Source organism: Amblyraja radiata, chromosome 15 (assembly GCF_010909765.2).
Source record: "Amblyraja radiata isolate CabotCenter1 chromosome 15, sAmbRad1.1.pri, whole genome shotgun sequence".
NCBI lineage: Eukaryota > Metazoa > Chordata > Chondrichthyes > Rajiformes > Rajidae > Amblyraja > Amblyraja radiata.
The window spans coordinates 20,371,539-20,390,350 of record NC_045970.1 but is presented as its reverse complement, the minus strand read 5'-3'; the positions used below and the strand labels follow the sequence as shown (position 1 = coordinate 20,390,350).

General features: G+C 41.4%; 1 protein-coding gene across 7 annotated transcripts in view; it reads right to left on the bottom strand.

Moving 5' to 3' along the window:
• ctbp2 (C-terminal binding protein 2) overlaps positions 1-18,812 on the bottom strand; it is a 272,992-nt gene that overhangs the window by 31,408 nt on the left and 222,772 nt on the right. For all 7 annotated transcript variants that reach the window (XM_033033717.1, XM_033033718.1, XM_033033720.1 and 4 more), the window contains one exon: positions 8,589-8,733. In XM_033033717.1, coding sequence (XP_032889608.1) covers positions 8,589-8,733 — 145 coding nt within the window. The remainder of the gene's footprint in view (positions 1-8,588; positions 8,734-18,812) is intronic.

The following is an 18,812-nucleotide window of genomic DNA, read 5'->3' as shown; positions in this document are numbered from 1 at the left end:
TCTTCGGGGATGATGTCAGAACCAGGGGTAGGTAGGCGGTGCGAGACATGGGTGGGTCAGTGGGTCGGAAGGTCTGTCCACTATATCTGAAATCCGTTATAAAGGGGTCCATTAAAATTAGGGTTTACAATATTAATTCAGATAATATGGCCAAATGATGCTGGAAAACAGCATCAGGCAGCATCTGGTGGAAGGAATAATAGTTAATATCTCAGGTCCGAGACCCTTTTCATATCAGTTTTCTCACATCTGCAGTTTATTTATCTGCATTAAATCAGACAGTACTTTTAATCTCACAATCTAACAGTGGATGCCTGCTAAAGGAATGGAACCAAATAGTCCAGATAAATCAGTATTCCTGGTTCTGCTGAATTATCTGCTCTCATTCTGGTCAGAGTGACCTTCTGGCCTTGGAGTAAGAAAGGAAAGCTGCTGTTCACTTGAGATATTCTCATGCGTGTAGGCAAGGTCAAGTTCCCATAACTTGCTGTCACTCACCCTAGTGAATCTAAGAGGTAAAATGACCACCCGGTTCAGACTCAGCAGGTTTGCCAACATCTTCACTGGAGTCACTACCTCAAGGAATGGGAAAGTGAGAAGAAAAATAGATTGTATTTTTCTTTAAAAGTGTATTGGAGCCAATTAAAAGCCAACAGCAACGTTAAAGTCAATATCTTTAATGTTTTGTGTGGCTTTTTGTGTGCGTGTTTACATGTTAGATAATGGAAATGGGAACATTCAGAATCAATTTAAAGGCTTTAAAGAACAATCTATTAGCAACAGGAATCTGTACTTGCAATGAACATACAGTGACTATAAACATGGAATGGGAAACGGATTGCTGTGGTTAACAGTAGCACACCTGAAGAAGACAGGTGGTGAAGAGTGCTGGTGTAACTCAGCGGGTCAGTCAGCATCTGAGGAGAACAAGGAAAAGCAACATTTTGGTTTGGGACCTTTCTTCAAACTGATTCAGGATGCACCTGAAGTTGGGTATTTCCAGTCAGTGAACAGAAAATTGAATTTCTGATTTCTCCATGTGCATCTATTACTAACCATCTGAACTGTGTTACTGAAACAGAAAATGCATTATATTTACAGAGCATGTTTAAAATAGAAAATTGTGGTAATAACATAAATATTCAATAAAGTGTTTAGCATTGAGCCAATAAAGGAAGCATCATGATGTTGCCCTGGGTAAGGAAATATATTTATATGTATAAAAGCATTTTTCTGGAGATTAAAAGCTATATTTAAGAGGGAGTTAGATGTGGCCCTTGTGGCTAAAGGGATCAGGGGGTATGCAGAGAAGGCAGGTATAGCATACTGAGTTGGATGATCAGCCATGATCATATTGAATGGCGGTGCAGGCTCGAAGGGCCGAATGGCCTACTCCTGCACCTATTTTCTATGTTTCTATGATTTGATAGAGGTATTGGAAATAACGTTATGATATGAAGAATAGATAGAAACAGACTTTTTGAGTGTTTAACGGACTAAGTGTTTGTTGTAGATCACAAGATTAAATGTAGCACACTTATGATGATGTGATTATTTTATAGATGAGGAATTGTGACATTGCCCACTGTGAGTGCATGGTGTAGTGCCTATGTCAGCTTTGGCTACGTTATACCGATCACTGAAGGAGAAGGCGGTGACTGGGTGGGGAACATGAGATCGTGTTCGTTGTTCATATAGAATATAAACAGCAACATAGAGTTTTTGGACAAAGTGGTTTGTTTTTTATGTGATCATTTATTTCTAGTTAAGAAGGATCTTAGATCTGAAGAGGGGGCTAGAAAAGCAAAGGGCCTTGGAGCCAAAATTCTAAACTATGTGGTGTTGATGGCATAAAACTCCAGTCATCAAAAATGGGGCAAGGGGGAGCTGGAAAGCGATCACTGTCTGTAAAATGGAGGAGGAAGAGATTTTAGGAGTGGAAAAAGTCTTAAGAAATTGTCAGTATCAGGAAGACCAAAGCGCAGTGATGGGTATTGGTCAAAGTACCACATATGGGAGAGATTAAATTTAGCTTAACTGGAGGAGCAGAGATAGGAAAATAGAGACCAAGAGAGGAAAAGAAAGAACGAATGCTATGAAAGTTAAAAGAAAATGTAGCTAGAGAAGCTATGAAGCTACACATCCTCTATATTAATGATAAAAGACAGAAATTGCTAGAAACACTTAGCAGGTGTCAGGCAGTGGAAAAATAAACTCTGCATTTTTATTATTCATATCTCCAGCATCTTTGATATTTTCATTATATTTGTGGACTGTTTGTTCCTCAGCGACTGGTTTGTTGTGCAGGGATATACTGTATACGTTTTTCTACATCCATCATTTTAAGCTGATTTTATGATGTTAGGCTATATTTAGCTGTGGCACTTTCTGTTAAGTAGTCCTCCAAGGGCACTGGAAGAGTTGTTGAATTGCTACATGTGCTGGGCTGTTTGCACAAGAGAAGGTCTAATAAATACCTCACCAAGTGGCAGGCTGGAGCAGCTGTTCCTCCATTTCTGAGGAGCACACCTCCAGCAATGACCTGACAACTATCAACAGCTTAAATTGCCAAAGGCATGTTTCACAACTTTTACGTCTCCAATAACCAGCTATTTAAAAAGCTGATACTTCATTTTTTTTTTTAATTCTAAAATTTCAAAAATATGTGAAACTTAACTACATAGAAATTACAGAGAAATGCAAGTAAACTTCCTTTTAAGGAAGGGTCATGACCCAGGATGCTCCAGCCAGGGTTGGCATAAAGATTCAAAGTGTATATCCCGGCCCTCATGTATTGATTGCAGATTCAACGATGAGCTGAGGGGTGGAACGTGAGATCAGATGTGCCTGCATCTGACCTCCCATGTGCTTTGCACTAACGCACTGAAGCGAGACCACCGTCCTGTGTAGAATCGCAATATAGCTGACAGCACCACCAGGGCAATACAATCCATGAGTGTACTTCTACAATCCACAAAGTATATATTCAAGAGAATTACAAATTATTCCGTTTATCATTTGCCATTACCTATCTACTATTGTGTCTTTGAATCTAATTTCCCAGCTTACCTCAGACAACCTGGCCTGCTTGTCTTCACTTTGTTTCAGGCTGAAGTTTAATAAGAAATTTTATATTATAAACTCGCTTCTCCAGAGGATCCATTACTGTAAGATTACTAATCAATCCTGCTTCATTACATAAAATGCGCAGTTCCCTAGATGATTCCTCGACATCTGTGCACAGAAAATGGTCTCAGAGGTATTGCATGATTTGTCCTACTTTTATTAATTTGGTTTGCACACTCTTTATGAAGATTAAGGTCTCCAATGATTATTGCTTATCCTTGTTTCATGCTCCTTTAATCTGATGATATATACTTTGTCCTGCACTATGATTACTGTCCCAGCTTTGATTGCCTTGCAACCATATCATTAGAATGATTGTTATCTCAAGCCCACATCTCTAGTTACACCATTAATTCATCTACCTTGATATACACATATAGTGGGGCATAGTGGTGCAGCGGTAGAGTTGCTGCCGTACTGCACCAGAGACCCGGTGCTACAGGTGCTGTCTGTATGGAGTTTGTACATTTTCTCTGGGACAGCGTGGGTTTTCTCTGGGTCCTCTGGTTTCCTCCTACATTCCAACGACGCTTGGGTTTGTAGGCTAATTGGCTTTTGTAAATTGTTCCCAGTGTGTAGGATAGAACGACTGTACGGGTGATTGTTGGTAGGCATGGACTCAGTGGGCTGAAGGGCCTGTTTCCACACTGATCTAAACTAAAATGTTCCACACATTCAGATATACCACTGCTAATTTTAAATGTCACAATTTTTCACTTTATGGCATGGTCACCGATACCCCATCACCTTTTCTGACAAACCTGTTTAATTTTATCCAAACAGATACTTTTTTCGAGAGCAAAAAAAATTAAATGCTGGAGGAACTGAGCAAGTCAGCCAGCACCTGTGCCTGCTTTCTCCCCCCATCTCTCGTATTTGTCACCAATGATAAATAGGGCTAATAATGTGCCATCTCCCACACTAGTCTCACAACTATGTACTTAAACGGTTAATCTCCTTGTCACAATGTTACTTGGTCTGTACCGTCTATGATTTGAATGTTCAAATGCACCCTTGCCAGAGCATCGTAGCAGAATCTCATTCCTCGCTAATCCCAGTTGTTGTTTGTTAGGAGGACCAAAGTTAACCCTTCCCCACCACCCACCTTGCAAGTTTTTCTCCAACACCATGCATATTCTCTAACCAATTTTATTTTCTGCTCTGCATGTCCCTTATTTTGCTGCAGGAAGGAACTGCTGGTTTAAACCAAAGATAGATACAAAATGCGGGAGTAACTCAGCGGGACAGGCAGCATCACTGGAGAGAAGAAATGGGTGAGCTTTCGGGTCTGAAGAAGGGCCTCGACCCGAAACGTCACCCATTCCTTCTCTCCAGAGATGCTGCCTGTCCCGCTGAGTTCCTCCAGCATTTTGTGTCTATCTTCCCTTATTTTGCTTATTTTTTAAACAAACTATACAAGGATAACACCAAAATCATAGCACTATATCTTGCTAATCTTTTCTTTGCAGAGAACACCATTCTACAAGATCATTTGCTACTACTATTTGCTTTTTTTTTTGAAGTCTGGCACTGTTGCTGAACAGATACTCCAGCTAGTTATTTGTGTAAAGCAAGTATCCATTCATATGGATAACGAGTTGCTCTCGTTTTAGACTGAGGGATCTGGTGCAAATTAGTGACACATTCACAGACAACAGAAGCAAATTGACAAAAACAAAACAAATTATTAAACAAACTATTGTAGACCACCAACAATGCTAATATTTGTTCCGGATGATTAGCCCCTAGCTCAGTCAATATAGTGTTGGCAGTGGGGGAGTCACTTCCATATCCATTGAACAATGCTTGAGTACCATCTTTAACAAAATAATTTCAGACTGCTTTAGCCCTATGCCAAATGACATTAATACATTGTATTATAAGAAACCCAAATTCCTCTTTACAAAATAACATTAAACTATCTTAAAATAAACAAACCATATTAAATGTTATTATGAAAAATGAAAACATATTAGATAAAATGGCAGGAAGGATCTGCAGATGCTGGTATAAACCGAAGATAGACACAAAATGCTGGAGTGACTCAGCGGGACAGGTAGCATCTCTGGAGAGAAGGAATGGGTGACGTTTCGGGTCGAGACCTTTCTTCAGTCCTTCGTCAGCATTTTGTGTCTATCTTTGGATAAAAGGGTGGCTTGCTAACAGGGGACAGGGAATGTGGGTATTTGGAAAGATATAACAAGGGGTGTGTCATAGGGATCGGTGCTGACCCTAAACTTTCTGCAAGTTATATACAAGACTTGGATGAAGAGTCCAGAGGTGTGATTACTAAATCATGACACACAGATAGCCAAGGAAGTGAATTGTAAAGAAGACATAATGAGGCTACATAAACAACATGGATACATTAAGTGAGTGGTCAAAGATTTAGTAAGTGGAGTATAATGTACAAAAACATGACTTTGTCTGAAAAAAGGAAAGCGTCTATATGGTAAGAAACTGCAGAACTCTGAGAATGGGATGGATTTGAATGTCCTGGTGCTTGTTTTGCAGAAGGCTAATATGCAGGTAAAGTATATAATTAAGAAAGCTAACAAAATGTTTGTTGATTGCACGTGTAATTGATTATTCACGTTATGCAGATGCTGCTTTAAAGCCCTGTCTCACTGTACGAGTTCATTCAAGAGCTCTCCCGAGTTTAAAAAAAAATCAAACTCGTGGTAAGCACGTAGAATGTACGTTGCGGGTACGTCGGAGCTCGGGGACGTCTCTTAGCGGCTCGTAAAGCTAACGGCAGTTACTTGGGAAATGCGGTAAGCTCGGGAAGACTCGTGAAGTTTTTCAACATGTTGAAAAATGTCCACGAGAGCCCCGAGTACCTACGAGCGGCCATTACAGTAAATCTCCGAGTTCGAATCAGGACAAACTCGGGAGAGCTTTTGAATGAACTCGTACTGTGGGACAGGGCTATTAGTTACACAACGGACTGACAAAATCGCATCTGAGTTCTGTGTCCTATCATTATACAGTCTCCTTCTTTAAGAAAGGTTGCAAATACATTGGAGGCCTTTCAGAGACGGTTTATTAGACTAATATCCAGAACAGGCAGGTTGTCTGATGAGGTGAGGTAAAGTTGGACAGGCTAGGCTTGTCCAAACTCTAAACGCTATTGGAGTTTATAGACGTGGTTTGATTGGAACTTACATGAACATGAGCAGTCAAGACAGGATGGATGTGGAGAAGATGTTCCCTCTTGTGGGTGAATCTAGAAATGGGGACCTGTTTAAAATAAGGGGTTGTTTGCTTAAGAGCGAGGTGATAATGTTGCTTTCCCTCATTAGGTTGTGGTTTTGGGACCCTCTTTCTCATGGGAGTCGGGTGGTGAGTGTCTGAATAATTTTAAGGGAGGCATAAATACGGCAGTGATAAGTTACTGATGGTAGGTGGAAACATGGAGTTGAGGTTATAGCCATGATCTAATGGCCTACTTCCTAATTCCTATGTTTACATCTTCAAACATGAGCCCAACTTATAAAAATAGTTCAGAGTGATGAAATACTTTTGACCTCTGTTTATTTGTTAAGTAAAAAAAAATTCAGTTTTCCTAATATTTCCAACACTGCGGGCCTGATTCCTTTACTCCAAAAGCCTTCACAGTTCTTGTATTTAAAAGCACCTCACTGCCCTGCCCTGCTGATCAATCCCGAGCCTTGATAGGAATAAACAGTGCCAGGAACTGAGTGTTCCCAATTAGCTTGCTGCACTACACAGCAAACATATTAAGCAACATATTAAGCACTAACCAACTAAAGTGCATCTTTACATTCGATACTGTATCCCATTTAAAATAAAATCAGCCACTACAACTGGGCTCTTTGTTCAGTTTTTTAACCTGGCACACACTGAATTCAGCATCTTTTAAGCATCAACAATATGGACTGTTTCTAATAGAGAGCACAGTTTATTAAACGGCACACTGCCAAATCACCCTGGTGACCTTCAATTTGGCACCAGTCTTCTTTACAAATAGTATTGCAGACTAAATAATGACAGGATTCCACGAGTACAATACTTAAAAAGTATTTCTGGATAAACGACCACACTTTTGTTTTCTTTATCAAAAAACTGCTGCTCATCGATCAGAAGAGTAAGGAATCTTATTCCTAGCAGAACTCACAAATCCCCCTACCCTCAAATTGGTGTCCATCTTGATTTGGGTTTGCCTGGATACCAGCAGTTAGTTAGTTCCACTCTACGCAACTACTTCATCCTGCATAATAACAATTACCTAATGCAGCTGGGCAGCTGGAAGAGAATTCCGTCCAATTTCCCAAAAACTGGACAGGTTAAATCAGAGTTTGCAAAAGCTGGAGTTTAAATGCAAGAGGAATACACGCGACCACAGATGCATAAAACACTTGTACTTGAATTATTACGTTTGGAATCACCCAAGATAATTCTCTGACAGATTCCTAGAAGGAAAGTTTTGCCAGCAAGACGCGAGTCTCCAACTTTCCACTTCTGGACACAAGGAGTGGCAAGCGTAAACTCCACGAGGATATCCCTCAAAATCAGAAACTTATAGTTACAGCAGATTTGTTTTCATAAACCTCTGCATGTTACAAGCAACTTTAGCTTGGTTTTTCATCCAGTTATGCCAGAATAAAGGAAAAATACTTTTAAAACTGTGAATCTCATTTAAGTTTTTGATTTACAGAGTTTAATGTTTGAAATAGTTTAAACATGGCAAAAGTATGTATATTACATCAGCTGCAATTTGGACCAGGATACGACCCACAGCTGCCTTTTTTTGTTAAACCAGCAGTGTGCATGGCTGCCTTCCACCACATTGCACGGCCATGCCTCATTCATTGTCTCTGCAGTGAATGCCAAATCAGGTGTGGCAATTACTGTGATCTTCTCCCCTTTTCAGACAAAGAGTCTTGATACCAACTTGCAGCACCATCATCATCTTGGTTGATACCTGTTATATCAGCTTAGTGCTGCATGGTGTAGTTTGATTATAAGCAACAAATTATTAATTGCTCACTCTAACGTTGCTGGTGCACTAGGAATGGTGCATTTGCAGTGTTTCCAGAACAGGAGTGGCAGCACAGCACAAATTAATATTATTTTCTAAAAACAATTCTCATTCGGATACCACAGAACCTAGCCTAGCTTGTGCTTATAATTCACACCAAATATTACTTGCTCCTTTGTATAGGAAGGAACTGCAGATGCTGGTTTGCACCAAAGATAGACACAAAATGCTGGAGTAACTCAGCGGAACAGGCAGCCATTCCATCTATCCAGAAATTCTGCCTGTCCCGCTGAGTTACTCTGGCATTTTTTGTCTTACTTGTTCCTTTAATGAATTGCAAAGATTCTTCAAAGCTGTTTTGTGTCTCTTCCATTGCAGAGTTATAAATGACATTGCAAATTACATTATACACAATACATAAAAAGATATTGATGAAAGACATTGCTTGGACTTCACTCACCAAGCTCCCCTGCAGTTTTAACATCTATGTTGTCATATCCACTGCCGATCCGTACAATTATTCGCAGGGCTTTGAACTTCTCCAGATCTTCTCTGGTCAGGGTAATATTGTGGTACATTAATGCACCCACGGCTTCATTTAAAACCTACAGAGAAAGTAAAAATATCATTTAACTACAGCTAGTATGCAGAGATGTGTCAATGCTGATTCAGTGCCAACGTTAGTCCCATGACCTTTACACAAACAACTGCAGGGATGTAGCCATCTGAGGCTCTAAAATGATAAGACACTTATTGCCTTATGTGTCTGTTGAACCCCAAATATCAGGTCTAAGTGTTTAGAAGCATCAGAGCTTCCCGATTTCCATAGGTAGCATAAACAAGACACATATTTTGCATTCAGACTTATGTAAATTATAGGCTGGTGTAAATTCCTGTAATTTTTAGATCTGCAAAAGTGTTCAGAGAGAAATAAATGGGCTGTTCGAAACAAAAGTATTAGGTTCCCCATCAGGATAGCCTCTGTTCGTTTTCTTGGTGGCAGCAAAATGTACTGACATTAAGAACAAAATAATAATTATTACCAATGAAGTCTATGGTGTTTACAAAAGGAGAGGGTTTCTCCAAGCAGTACAACATACTTTAAAAACTGAAGCCAAGCGGAATTTGGTCTTATAGCGTTTACTGCACAAGATTAGTGAAAACTTTGGTCATTTAAGAGAACGAAAAGCCATTTTGTTCATGAAAATTGAGTGATATTGTGCTACTAAAAGCATTTGTAGGAATTGCTCCATGTGGTTAAAAGCTGATACGGAAATAACAGAAACCCTGACAGAAATGATTTGCTCTGCAAAGCATTTAATAGCTTTGTTGAGGCACGGTTGTTCACAAATTGTGAAAGTCTGCAGCATTTGTAGGGTTTCACCCGGGTAGTTTGTCCATGCTCAGCACTAATCATCATCAATTCTGGCACTGCAGTGTGACTTGAAATGTACAACATCTGGATCCAAAACCAAACACAATCACTGCAGTTAGTCACCAAAATCAAACGACCACATTTTCTTTTTCCCAGACTTCAATTAACAGAGAAGTAAACACGCAGTGACTCAGGTTACAAACTATGAATCAGATTTATTACAAATTACAATTGGGCAATAACAGGAAATCATTTTGATTACATAGTTTAAAACACCTCGAAAATAAACCCCCAAAAAATCCCACTGCATTGTTATCTTTTTAGTAAACACAAAAAAGAATTGATGAGTGAGGTTTGTAAACAAGAAAAAATCCTTAGCCTCCATCACAACTGGTCCACTTAAGAACTGAAGGCCATCACGGAGAGAGGCACAGAGCCTGTCAGAGAAAGGCCAAGCAGCTTCCACTTACACCAAGAACAGTAACCAAATGACACAAAGTTAAGAAAATCAAAACATAATTAGAAGAAAGGTATGGAGTACTCTTTTAACACAACAATTTGTTTTCATCCGTAATTCACAGGCAGATCCACATTACAGGCCCGTACCAAGCTTTTCAAAAGGGGGGTGGCATGAGGGGGGGTGCGGGGGGTACTCTTTTAACACCCTCCGCACCCCCCCCCTTCAGACGGCCATGCATTAACACTGGAAACTGGAATACAAGGAGTAGAATCGTGTTTTCTAAATCACGACCCAAATAAATCAAAGAGGAATGATAGGAAGCAGCTTCAGGAAGGCACATACACACTGCACTAAATTGCGTTTGCCATTTTACTAGAGAAGCATGAGGTCATGCATGTTGAAAGGAAAATGTGCAAAGGAATTATAAACCAAACTGTCAACGTTTTAAAGGCTGGGCATGATCGGTGGTCACATATAAAAAAACCTTTAGAACATGGCTGGCAGAAATGAATAACTGTGGGAAGTTAGTTTCATCTCAATCTTGATACAAGATATAGAAGTTATACAGAGCATTTATAAATCTGAAGCATTGTGTTCAGTTCCTGACAAGGGTGTATAATCCCAAAGTGGAGGGCTTCAGTTACGTGGAAAGACCCAAGGAGCTGGGATTATTATCTTTCAATCATGGAAGATGGAGGGGAATTTACTGAAGGAAAGCAAAATGATGTAAGGCTTTGACAGAGAAAGGACCGCCAAAGCTGCTTCCACTTACACCAAGAACAGTAACCAAATGACATAAAGTTCAGAGAATCAAAACATGATTAGAAGAAAGATATGGAGTACTCTTTTAACACACTCATTTATTTCCATCAGCAATTTACAGGCAGATGTGTTGCTGAAGCAGATCCAACAGCCATTTTCAGAGGTTTGGACATATATTTTAAAATGAAATTTCCGCACAGCTGTCTGGAAAAAGTAGAGGTGAAGGACACGTTGGATACCTCTTCCAAAAGCCTGGCGCCTTCTGGCTGCATGATTCACTTCTACATCATTTCATTGAAGTTTCAGACAAGTAAAATTCATACACCGCAGCCCAGTACAGTCTCTGTACTGTACACTGCACAATGACAATTAAAGTTGAATCTGAATCTGAATCTGAGCATCTTTTCCTTATTTGACTCACTGTAGAGAAAGTTAGGTAGGTGGCTGTCACAGAATTTACAAGGGGGATTATTTCTCAATTAAGGCCAGGGTCAGGTCAAGGACAGGGTATCCTGTGCAGTGGAAGCAGTGGCAATGCAAGAGAGTAAAATCAGACAGCAGCCAAACCATCTTCTGACATTTACCATCAGAAGGGTCAGGTGTGCTGCGAGACTGCAGAACATCTGACTGAAAATCAATTAAGTGTATTCAATCGGCACAAATGGTGGGAACGTGCCACAAGATGTACGCAACCTGGTTGAAAATGAATAACTACAGTTCCTCGCGGAAAAATGGACTAAACTCCAGGTGTGAAGTAGCGCAGGAGACCAGATCTCAACTCAACCTGATGCGTAGGAAGGAACTGCAGATGCTGGTTTAAAACGAAGATAGACACAAAAAGCTGGAGTAACTCAGCGGGACAGACAGCATCTCTGGAGAGAAGGAATGGGTGATGTTTCGGGTCGAGATCCTAATGCATTCCTTAGTAAATAAAATTACAGCAGAATAGGTGGGCTCTGAGTTTTTAAGAAGGAACTGCAGATGCTGGAAAATCGAAGGTACACAAAAATGCTGGAGAAACTCAGCGGGTGCAGCAGCATCTATGGATGCTATTGTTGCCTATTTCCTTCGCTCCACAGATGCTGCTGCACCCGCTGAGTTTCTCCAGCATTTTTGTGTACCTTAGGTGGGCTCTGATCTGTCACTACCAGAATATCCTCACTCCTCTCCCCGGATGGAGCTTGCCTCCCTCCAGCTCCATCCGCTTTGACAGCCCAGGCGAAAACTGTATTACAGGTTGCATTTCCAAATGAATACGGTGCCACTGGCTTGACAGCTGTTTCAGTTCTGCACAGTCATTTCTTTCCTTCACGTACTTATGAAACTATCTCCCTTGTGTGTAGTTTCTCCACTTAAGAATGACTGAATGCTTCAAGCTCATCATGTGAGTCATTTTAAATTAAAGGATGTTATTTCTTCCCTTCTATGGTAAATTTCACGGGTGAATCTTTCTATGCCCAGGCTGCACTCACTGCCAAATGCTCCAGATGGCAGAAATTATTCCAAGTTCAGTGGAGCCAGTGCCAGAGGCAAATGACAAGCAAGTCAGGAATTTAATCCCAGCGACTTCTGACGAGAGCAATGACAAAGTGTTCCGTCGAAGGGTCATCGACCTGAAACATTAACTCTGTTCCTCTGTCCACAGATGCTGCCTTGACTTGTGATGGGGTTTCAAGTATCGTTTGTTTTTCAATGCAGCCATAGGCAATAGAAACAGGTCCTTCGGCCCACTATGTCCATTCTGATCACGAAATATCCATTTAATCTAACTCCATTTACCAGCACTTGGCCCATTATCCCAGGTACACATATCAATTAAAAATTAAGCTCCATTTATCAACAATTTTTTCCATTAATTAAATCCCCCTCTTCAGTTTGAATTTGCGACCAATCATCCTAATTTAGTAAAGTAATAACCAAAAGGTTTAAAAGCAACAAGGTTAAAAATTAATTCCAAATTTTATCAAAGTCGTCCAAGGAAAGCTAGTGAAGGGGCTGTCCCACTTGGGCGACCTAATCCGCGAGTTCTGGTGAGTTTGCCCTGGACTCATACTCGCAGCATGGTCGACACGAGGTCGTAGGAGGTCTTCGTAACTCTCCTTCATGCTCGAGAGTGGTCTCCGCGTACTCGAGGCCTCAGCTAGGTCGCAGCGGTTTATTCAATATGTTAAAAAATGCCCGCGAGTAAAAAAAGGTTGCCATGGAAAAAATATATACTTTTTTTACTCGTAGATTTAGTCGTAGTAGGTCGGCATGTTAGTCGTAGGTAATTGAGGGTAGTCGAAGGTAGTCGTAGATAGTCTTCATCACAGTCGAAGGGAGGTCGAAGGGAGGTCGAAGGGAGGTCGTCTTCACTTCAATTGGAGGTGTCCAATTTTCCCGAAGTTAGTCATAGCTAGTTGTAACTAGTCGAAGCTAGTCTTCAACATAGTCGAAGGAGGTCTTCAACATGTCATTTTTTCAAACTCTTCTAAACTTGCCAATAAGGTCGCCCAAGTGGGACAGCCCCTTTAACTGGGTACAGAAATGGCTTCATGGTAGAAAGTCAAGGGTGGTGGTGGAAAGTTGTGTCTCGGACTGGAGTTTCAGCAACTAAGTTACAGAGAAAGGTTGAACAAGTTAGGGCTTTATTCTTTGGAGCGCAGAAGGTTAAGGGGGGACTTGATAGAGGTCTTTAAAATGATGAGAGGGATAGACAGAGTTGACATGGATAAGCTTTTCCCACTGAGAGGAGGGAAGATTCAAACAAGGGGACATGACTTGAGAATTAAGGGACAGAAGTTTAGGGGTAACATGAGGGGGAACTTCATTACTCAGAGAGTGGTGGCTGTGTGGAATGAGCTTCCAGTGAAGGTGGTGGAGGCAAGTTCGTTTTTATCATTTAAAAATAAATTGGATAGTTATATGGACGGGAAAGGAATGGAGGGTTATGGTCTGAGCGCAGGTCTATGGGACTAGTGGAAAATACGTGTTCGGCACGGACTAGAAGGGTCGAGATGGCCTGTTTCCGTGCTGTAATTGTTATATGGTTATATGGTTATATCTGTGACTCGTAGTGTGGCTCAGGGAATGGTGCTGGGCCCATTGCTGTTTGTCAGCTTTATCAATTATATGAATAATAATCAAAAAAACATGATTAGTAGGTTTGCAGATGACACCAGACGACAGCAAAAATCGTTATCAAGAATTACAGGAGGATTTTGATCAGCTGGACAAGTAGGCCAAGGGATGGCTAATGGCGTTTAATTCAGATAAGTGCAAGGTGTTACATTTTGGGAAATCAAACCAGGACAGAGCCTCCACAGTGATTGGTAGGACCCTAGGAAGTCATGATCATCCATGATCATGATCAGCCATGATCATATTGAATGGCGGTGCAGGCGCGAAGGGCCGAATGGCCTACTCCTGCACCTATTTTCTATGTCATAAAGTCAGATTGCCATACAGTGCAGAAACAGGCCATTTGGCTCAGCTCCTCCATGCTGACCAATGTGCCCCCTCTAAGCTGGACCCTTTTGCACATGTTTGGCCCACATCCCTCTAAACTTGTACCTGTCCAAGTGTTTTCCATCAGAGAGATCTCGGAGTAGAAATACATAGTTTCTTGAAAGTACCATTGCAGATAAATAGGGTGGTGAAGAAGGCTCTTGGCATCAGTCAGGGAACTGACTCTGGGTAACGTGATCCTAGCTCCACAGCAATACAGCAATGAGCACTGGATAAAGAATGACAACAATGCGTTGGCACTGCAAGCATGATGATAGCCAAGGAGGGCCAGTTCAGTTTCATCAGTCTAAAGAAGGGTCTCGACCCAATACGTCACCCATTCCTTTTCTCCAGAGAATGCTGCCTGTCCCGCTGTTACTCCAACATTTTGTGTCAACCTTCAATTTCTACAGTGATGCAAAAAGGGTCTAGAAATGGTTGTCATCTTGTTTCACACTGGGAAATCAGGAATCAATTTCAAACCCCTATATGCTTCCAAACTTCTTCCCTCCATCAAAGCTACTGCAATTAACATAGTTGGCCAATATTTCCTTCCATCAGCAGAACATTAAACACTTTACAACCACTTATTTTGAGCCAAGTTTGTGACGTGAAACATGAGTCACCAGTGCAAGACCTGACTAAAACCAGCCACAGGAATGGCGGGGAATAAACAAAAGATCAGGCAGAAGCGGTGGAAAGAAAAACAGGGAATATACCAGGTTGAAATGTCAAGGGCCTAAAACATTGGCTGTTTCTCTTTCCACAGATGCTGCTGCACTTGCTGAAAGTTTCCAACATTTTGATCTCAATTGTTTTGATTACAGATTTCCAGTATCTGTAGTTTAAAAAAAATGTCACAAGCTTAAACTATTTTGCGCATAGAGCCCTAGAAATGAATTTGCATAAAGATCCCTTCTAAATAAAGTCACATTGTTCTAAATCTGTTCTCTGGCACCGTGCCCTCAAGGAAACATTGCTTTGAACATTGTTATTGAAAGGGGCAGGCATGCGGTGATAAGACAGAATGCTGGAAAACCCACAGCCAAATAAACTCAAATAGGCTCATTCAAACTGAACTAGATCCTAGTCACCGCACAGGACATTTAGTAACTTCTCCCTCAAAATTAAGAGTCCAGAATTGCCAGAAGAAATCTCAGGAAACGAGAAATGGTTCCAATTTCTTTGTACCTGTGATGAGACTAAAAAAAGAAAGATATCTGACCAAGGAGGTGGCCGTTGCTCATCCCCCCCACACCCACCACCTCCTCTCATTCCGCAGTCCACAATTCCCACTGGCTGGAATAATGCAGGTTGTATTGTGGGCTGACCCTCTTAAGGCCTACTTCCTGAGGTCAGGGTTGTGAGGAAAGGTGCAACTAATGCGGGAAATGTGATCACTCACGTCTGCTGTTCCTGAGATGGAGTAGTGTTACAGGAATGAGCCGACTAACAGCTCGTTTGGAATTAGCACTAATGAATTAACTTTCACTCCTTCTTTAAACAGCTTTTTGAAAGCATCAGGTAGATGGCCAGCATTGTTACAGCATCTGATAAATAGTGCAGAGATATCTCTAGGCCAACGCTTTTCATTTTTTGCCAAACACATGCCTGTATTTACATGATGGATTTATTTTAATTCATTTTAGATTTTGTGCAGCAGTGGTGCTAAAAACAGAAGTCAAATTAGCTGTCGTTCTCTACCGACTGAATGACAAAGTGACCTCCAGCTACAAGAACTAGCTATGATTTATCAAATTCCTCCAGTAAACACTGAGCACAAGAAATGTTTCTATCAGTGCGCTATCTACTTTCATGGATCTAATTATGTTCCTAAATCAAATTACCAGTAAAGCAGCATTTCAATAAGCCTGGCTTGCAAACGGAAATACTGCATATGGTGGAAATCCTAAATGAAAATAAAATAATAGCTGGGAAGATAGCATCTGTGAAGAGAGAAACAGAGGGAATGCTGGAGGTCAGCGATGAAAGGTAGTCAACCCGAAACATAGTCTTTGTTTCTCTTCTCAAAGATACGATCCAGCCAGCCAGGTACTTCAGTTTAGTTTAGTTCAAAGACACAGCATGGAAACAGGCCCTTCGTGCTCATGCCAACCATCAATCACCCGTTCACACTCATTCAATGTTTTCCAACTTTTCCCACTCTCTACACTTTTTGGGGGCAATTTACAGAAACTAATTAACCTACAGACTCGCATGTCTTTGGGATGTGGGAGGAAGCCGGAGGAAACCCACGCAGTCACAGGGAGAAAGTGCAAACTCCGCACAGATACCTGAGATCAGGACGTATCCCCGGTCTCTGATGCTGTGAGGTGGCGGTTTTACCAACTGCACCATTGTGTTGCCCACAAAATCCTTCAGCATCTTTTTGGTTGTCATTTGCCTCTCTGGAGCTAAGTCTGAACCCTGAAGATAGAAGATGTTTCCTGGACCATATGAAAAACAAGTCATGTAACCGTGGGATGTTGTTATGCTCTTAGGATCATACTTTGTAGCCACCATTCCAGACTTCCTGAATGGTTCCCTGGGCATGGCTTGCCCCAATGGGCAAATAGTACCATAATATGGAATTGGGAGGGAATGGTTCTACAAGTCACCAACGATGGGTTCAAATCTCACATTGGGTCTCATGGCATTGATCAAACCCAAGGACGGCAATTTTAACCTGATTACCAGCCACTTCTCTTGGGTAATGAATTAGCATAGTTCATGTTCAACAGCACTAGCCAAATGCACTGTGAGTAACAGAGATATGGGCAAATGGTACTGTGATATGGAATTGGGAATGAGTGGCCAACATTAGGTCTCATGGCATTGATTAAACTAGGCAAGACAACTTCAACCTGATTATCATCTACTTCTCTCAGGTGATGAATTAGTATTGTTCCTGTTCAACAGCACAGGCAAGGTGCAACATGAGTAAAGGCACACAGAAGTATCCAGGTAGTGGAATTCAATGCGCACTTCCTTTGCACCACTGACTGAACCTGATGGATGTAGTTCATCTTGACTTGGCCTGTTGAGGTTCGTGAGAAAATTAGACCCAGTAAAAATCCTTCTACACCACTCCCCCATCATTCTGGCAACAGCTTTGCTGTATCTACTCTGCATTTACCTCCACCACATCTCATCGCAATCACCTTTGTTTCACAAAGGGTTCCAACTTCTCCAATCTATCCATTCAACCTCGCCCCTGATTTGATTTTGGTAAATCTTTTCTGCATCTTCTCCAAAGCCAAGCTGAAGCAAAAATGAACTGCAGATGCTGGAAATCCGATCCCAAAACAAAAGATGCCAGAAATGCTCAGCAGGTCAGGCAGCTTGTGCACTGAGACTACGTTTCAGGGCAACATTCATCTGATGAAATGTCACTGACCTGACATGTTGACTGTGTGTCTTCATGCACAAGCTGTCTGACCTGCTAGGTGTTTCCATTGTCCCGTTGCAATGAAGGTTGGAGAGAATGCAGAAGAGCATGAACATTGTGGTGCCAACCTGGAGAAACTGCAGCATTGGACTATGCAGGTGTAGCACAGTGGAGAGCAAGTCAAGCTATCTCACAGGTAATGGATCAACTCTAAGCTCTGTAGCTCTGCCACACACAGTGCTCAATGGTGGTAGACAATTAAACAGATAATGAGAAGAGGAAACCTCTGAAATATGTCCATCCTTAACAACGGCGGGCCCCAGTTTAGCATCAAACACAAGGCAACACCGTATAATCATTTGCAGTCAGCTTTGGCCAGAAGTGTCCAGAGAATGAACCATCGAGGCTTCCCCAGAGTTCCCAGTATCACAGAAGTTAGTCTTCAACAAATTCAATCCATTCCTCATGATATCAAGTACCTGCAGAGCGCTCTATGTACAGCAACAGCTCTGTGACTCCCAGCTGAGCATTGGTTCTTCAGAACCCACAGCATCTCCAGCCAATCTGTTCTCGCACCCTGCAAGGTGTACTTGGCACCAATACACTGCTCAATGACGCTCACTTTTGGTGTCGGTCAGGCCTAATTAGCAACATTGCAACTAGCTAAATTCAAGAGGTGAGATGACGGAAATTACCCATAACATCAAGACAGTCTCTCTGAATGAGTGCAGTTTAGCAAAACCGTAATCAGTGTGAAACAAGAGTAACCTCTCTCCAAGACATGTCATACTTTGAGAGAGAAAAACAGTAGTGGTTGATGAAGCTAATGAGCTCACTCAAAAACATCACTGCAGGGAATTCCTCAAGACAATGCCACAGACCCAATCATTTTCACCAGGTTCATCAATAACCCACCTTCCATTCTAAGAAATAAGTGGAGATACTTACTTCTGATTCAATAGCACTCGGGTTCCATTGGTAATTGGTCAAAATAATTTGTGCCTACAACAATGATCAGCCATGATCATATTGAATGGCGGTGCAGGCTCGAAGGGCCGAATGGCCTACTCCTGCACCTAATTTCTATGTTTCTATGTTTCTAACTACATTCTGAAAAAGGTCTCAACCCGAAACGTCACCTATTTCCTTCGCTCCATAGATGCTGCCTCACTCGCTGAGTTTCTCCAGCATTTTTGTCTACCTATGACCAATA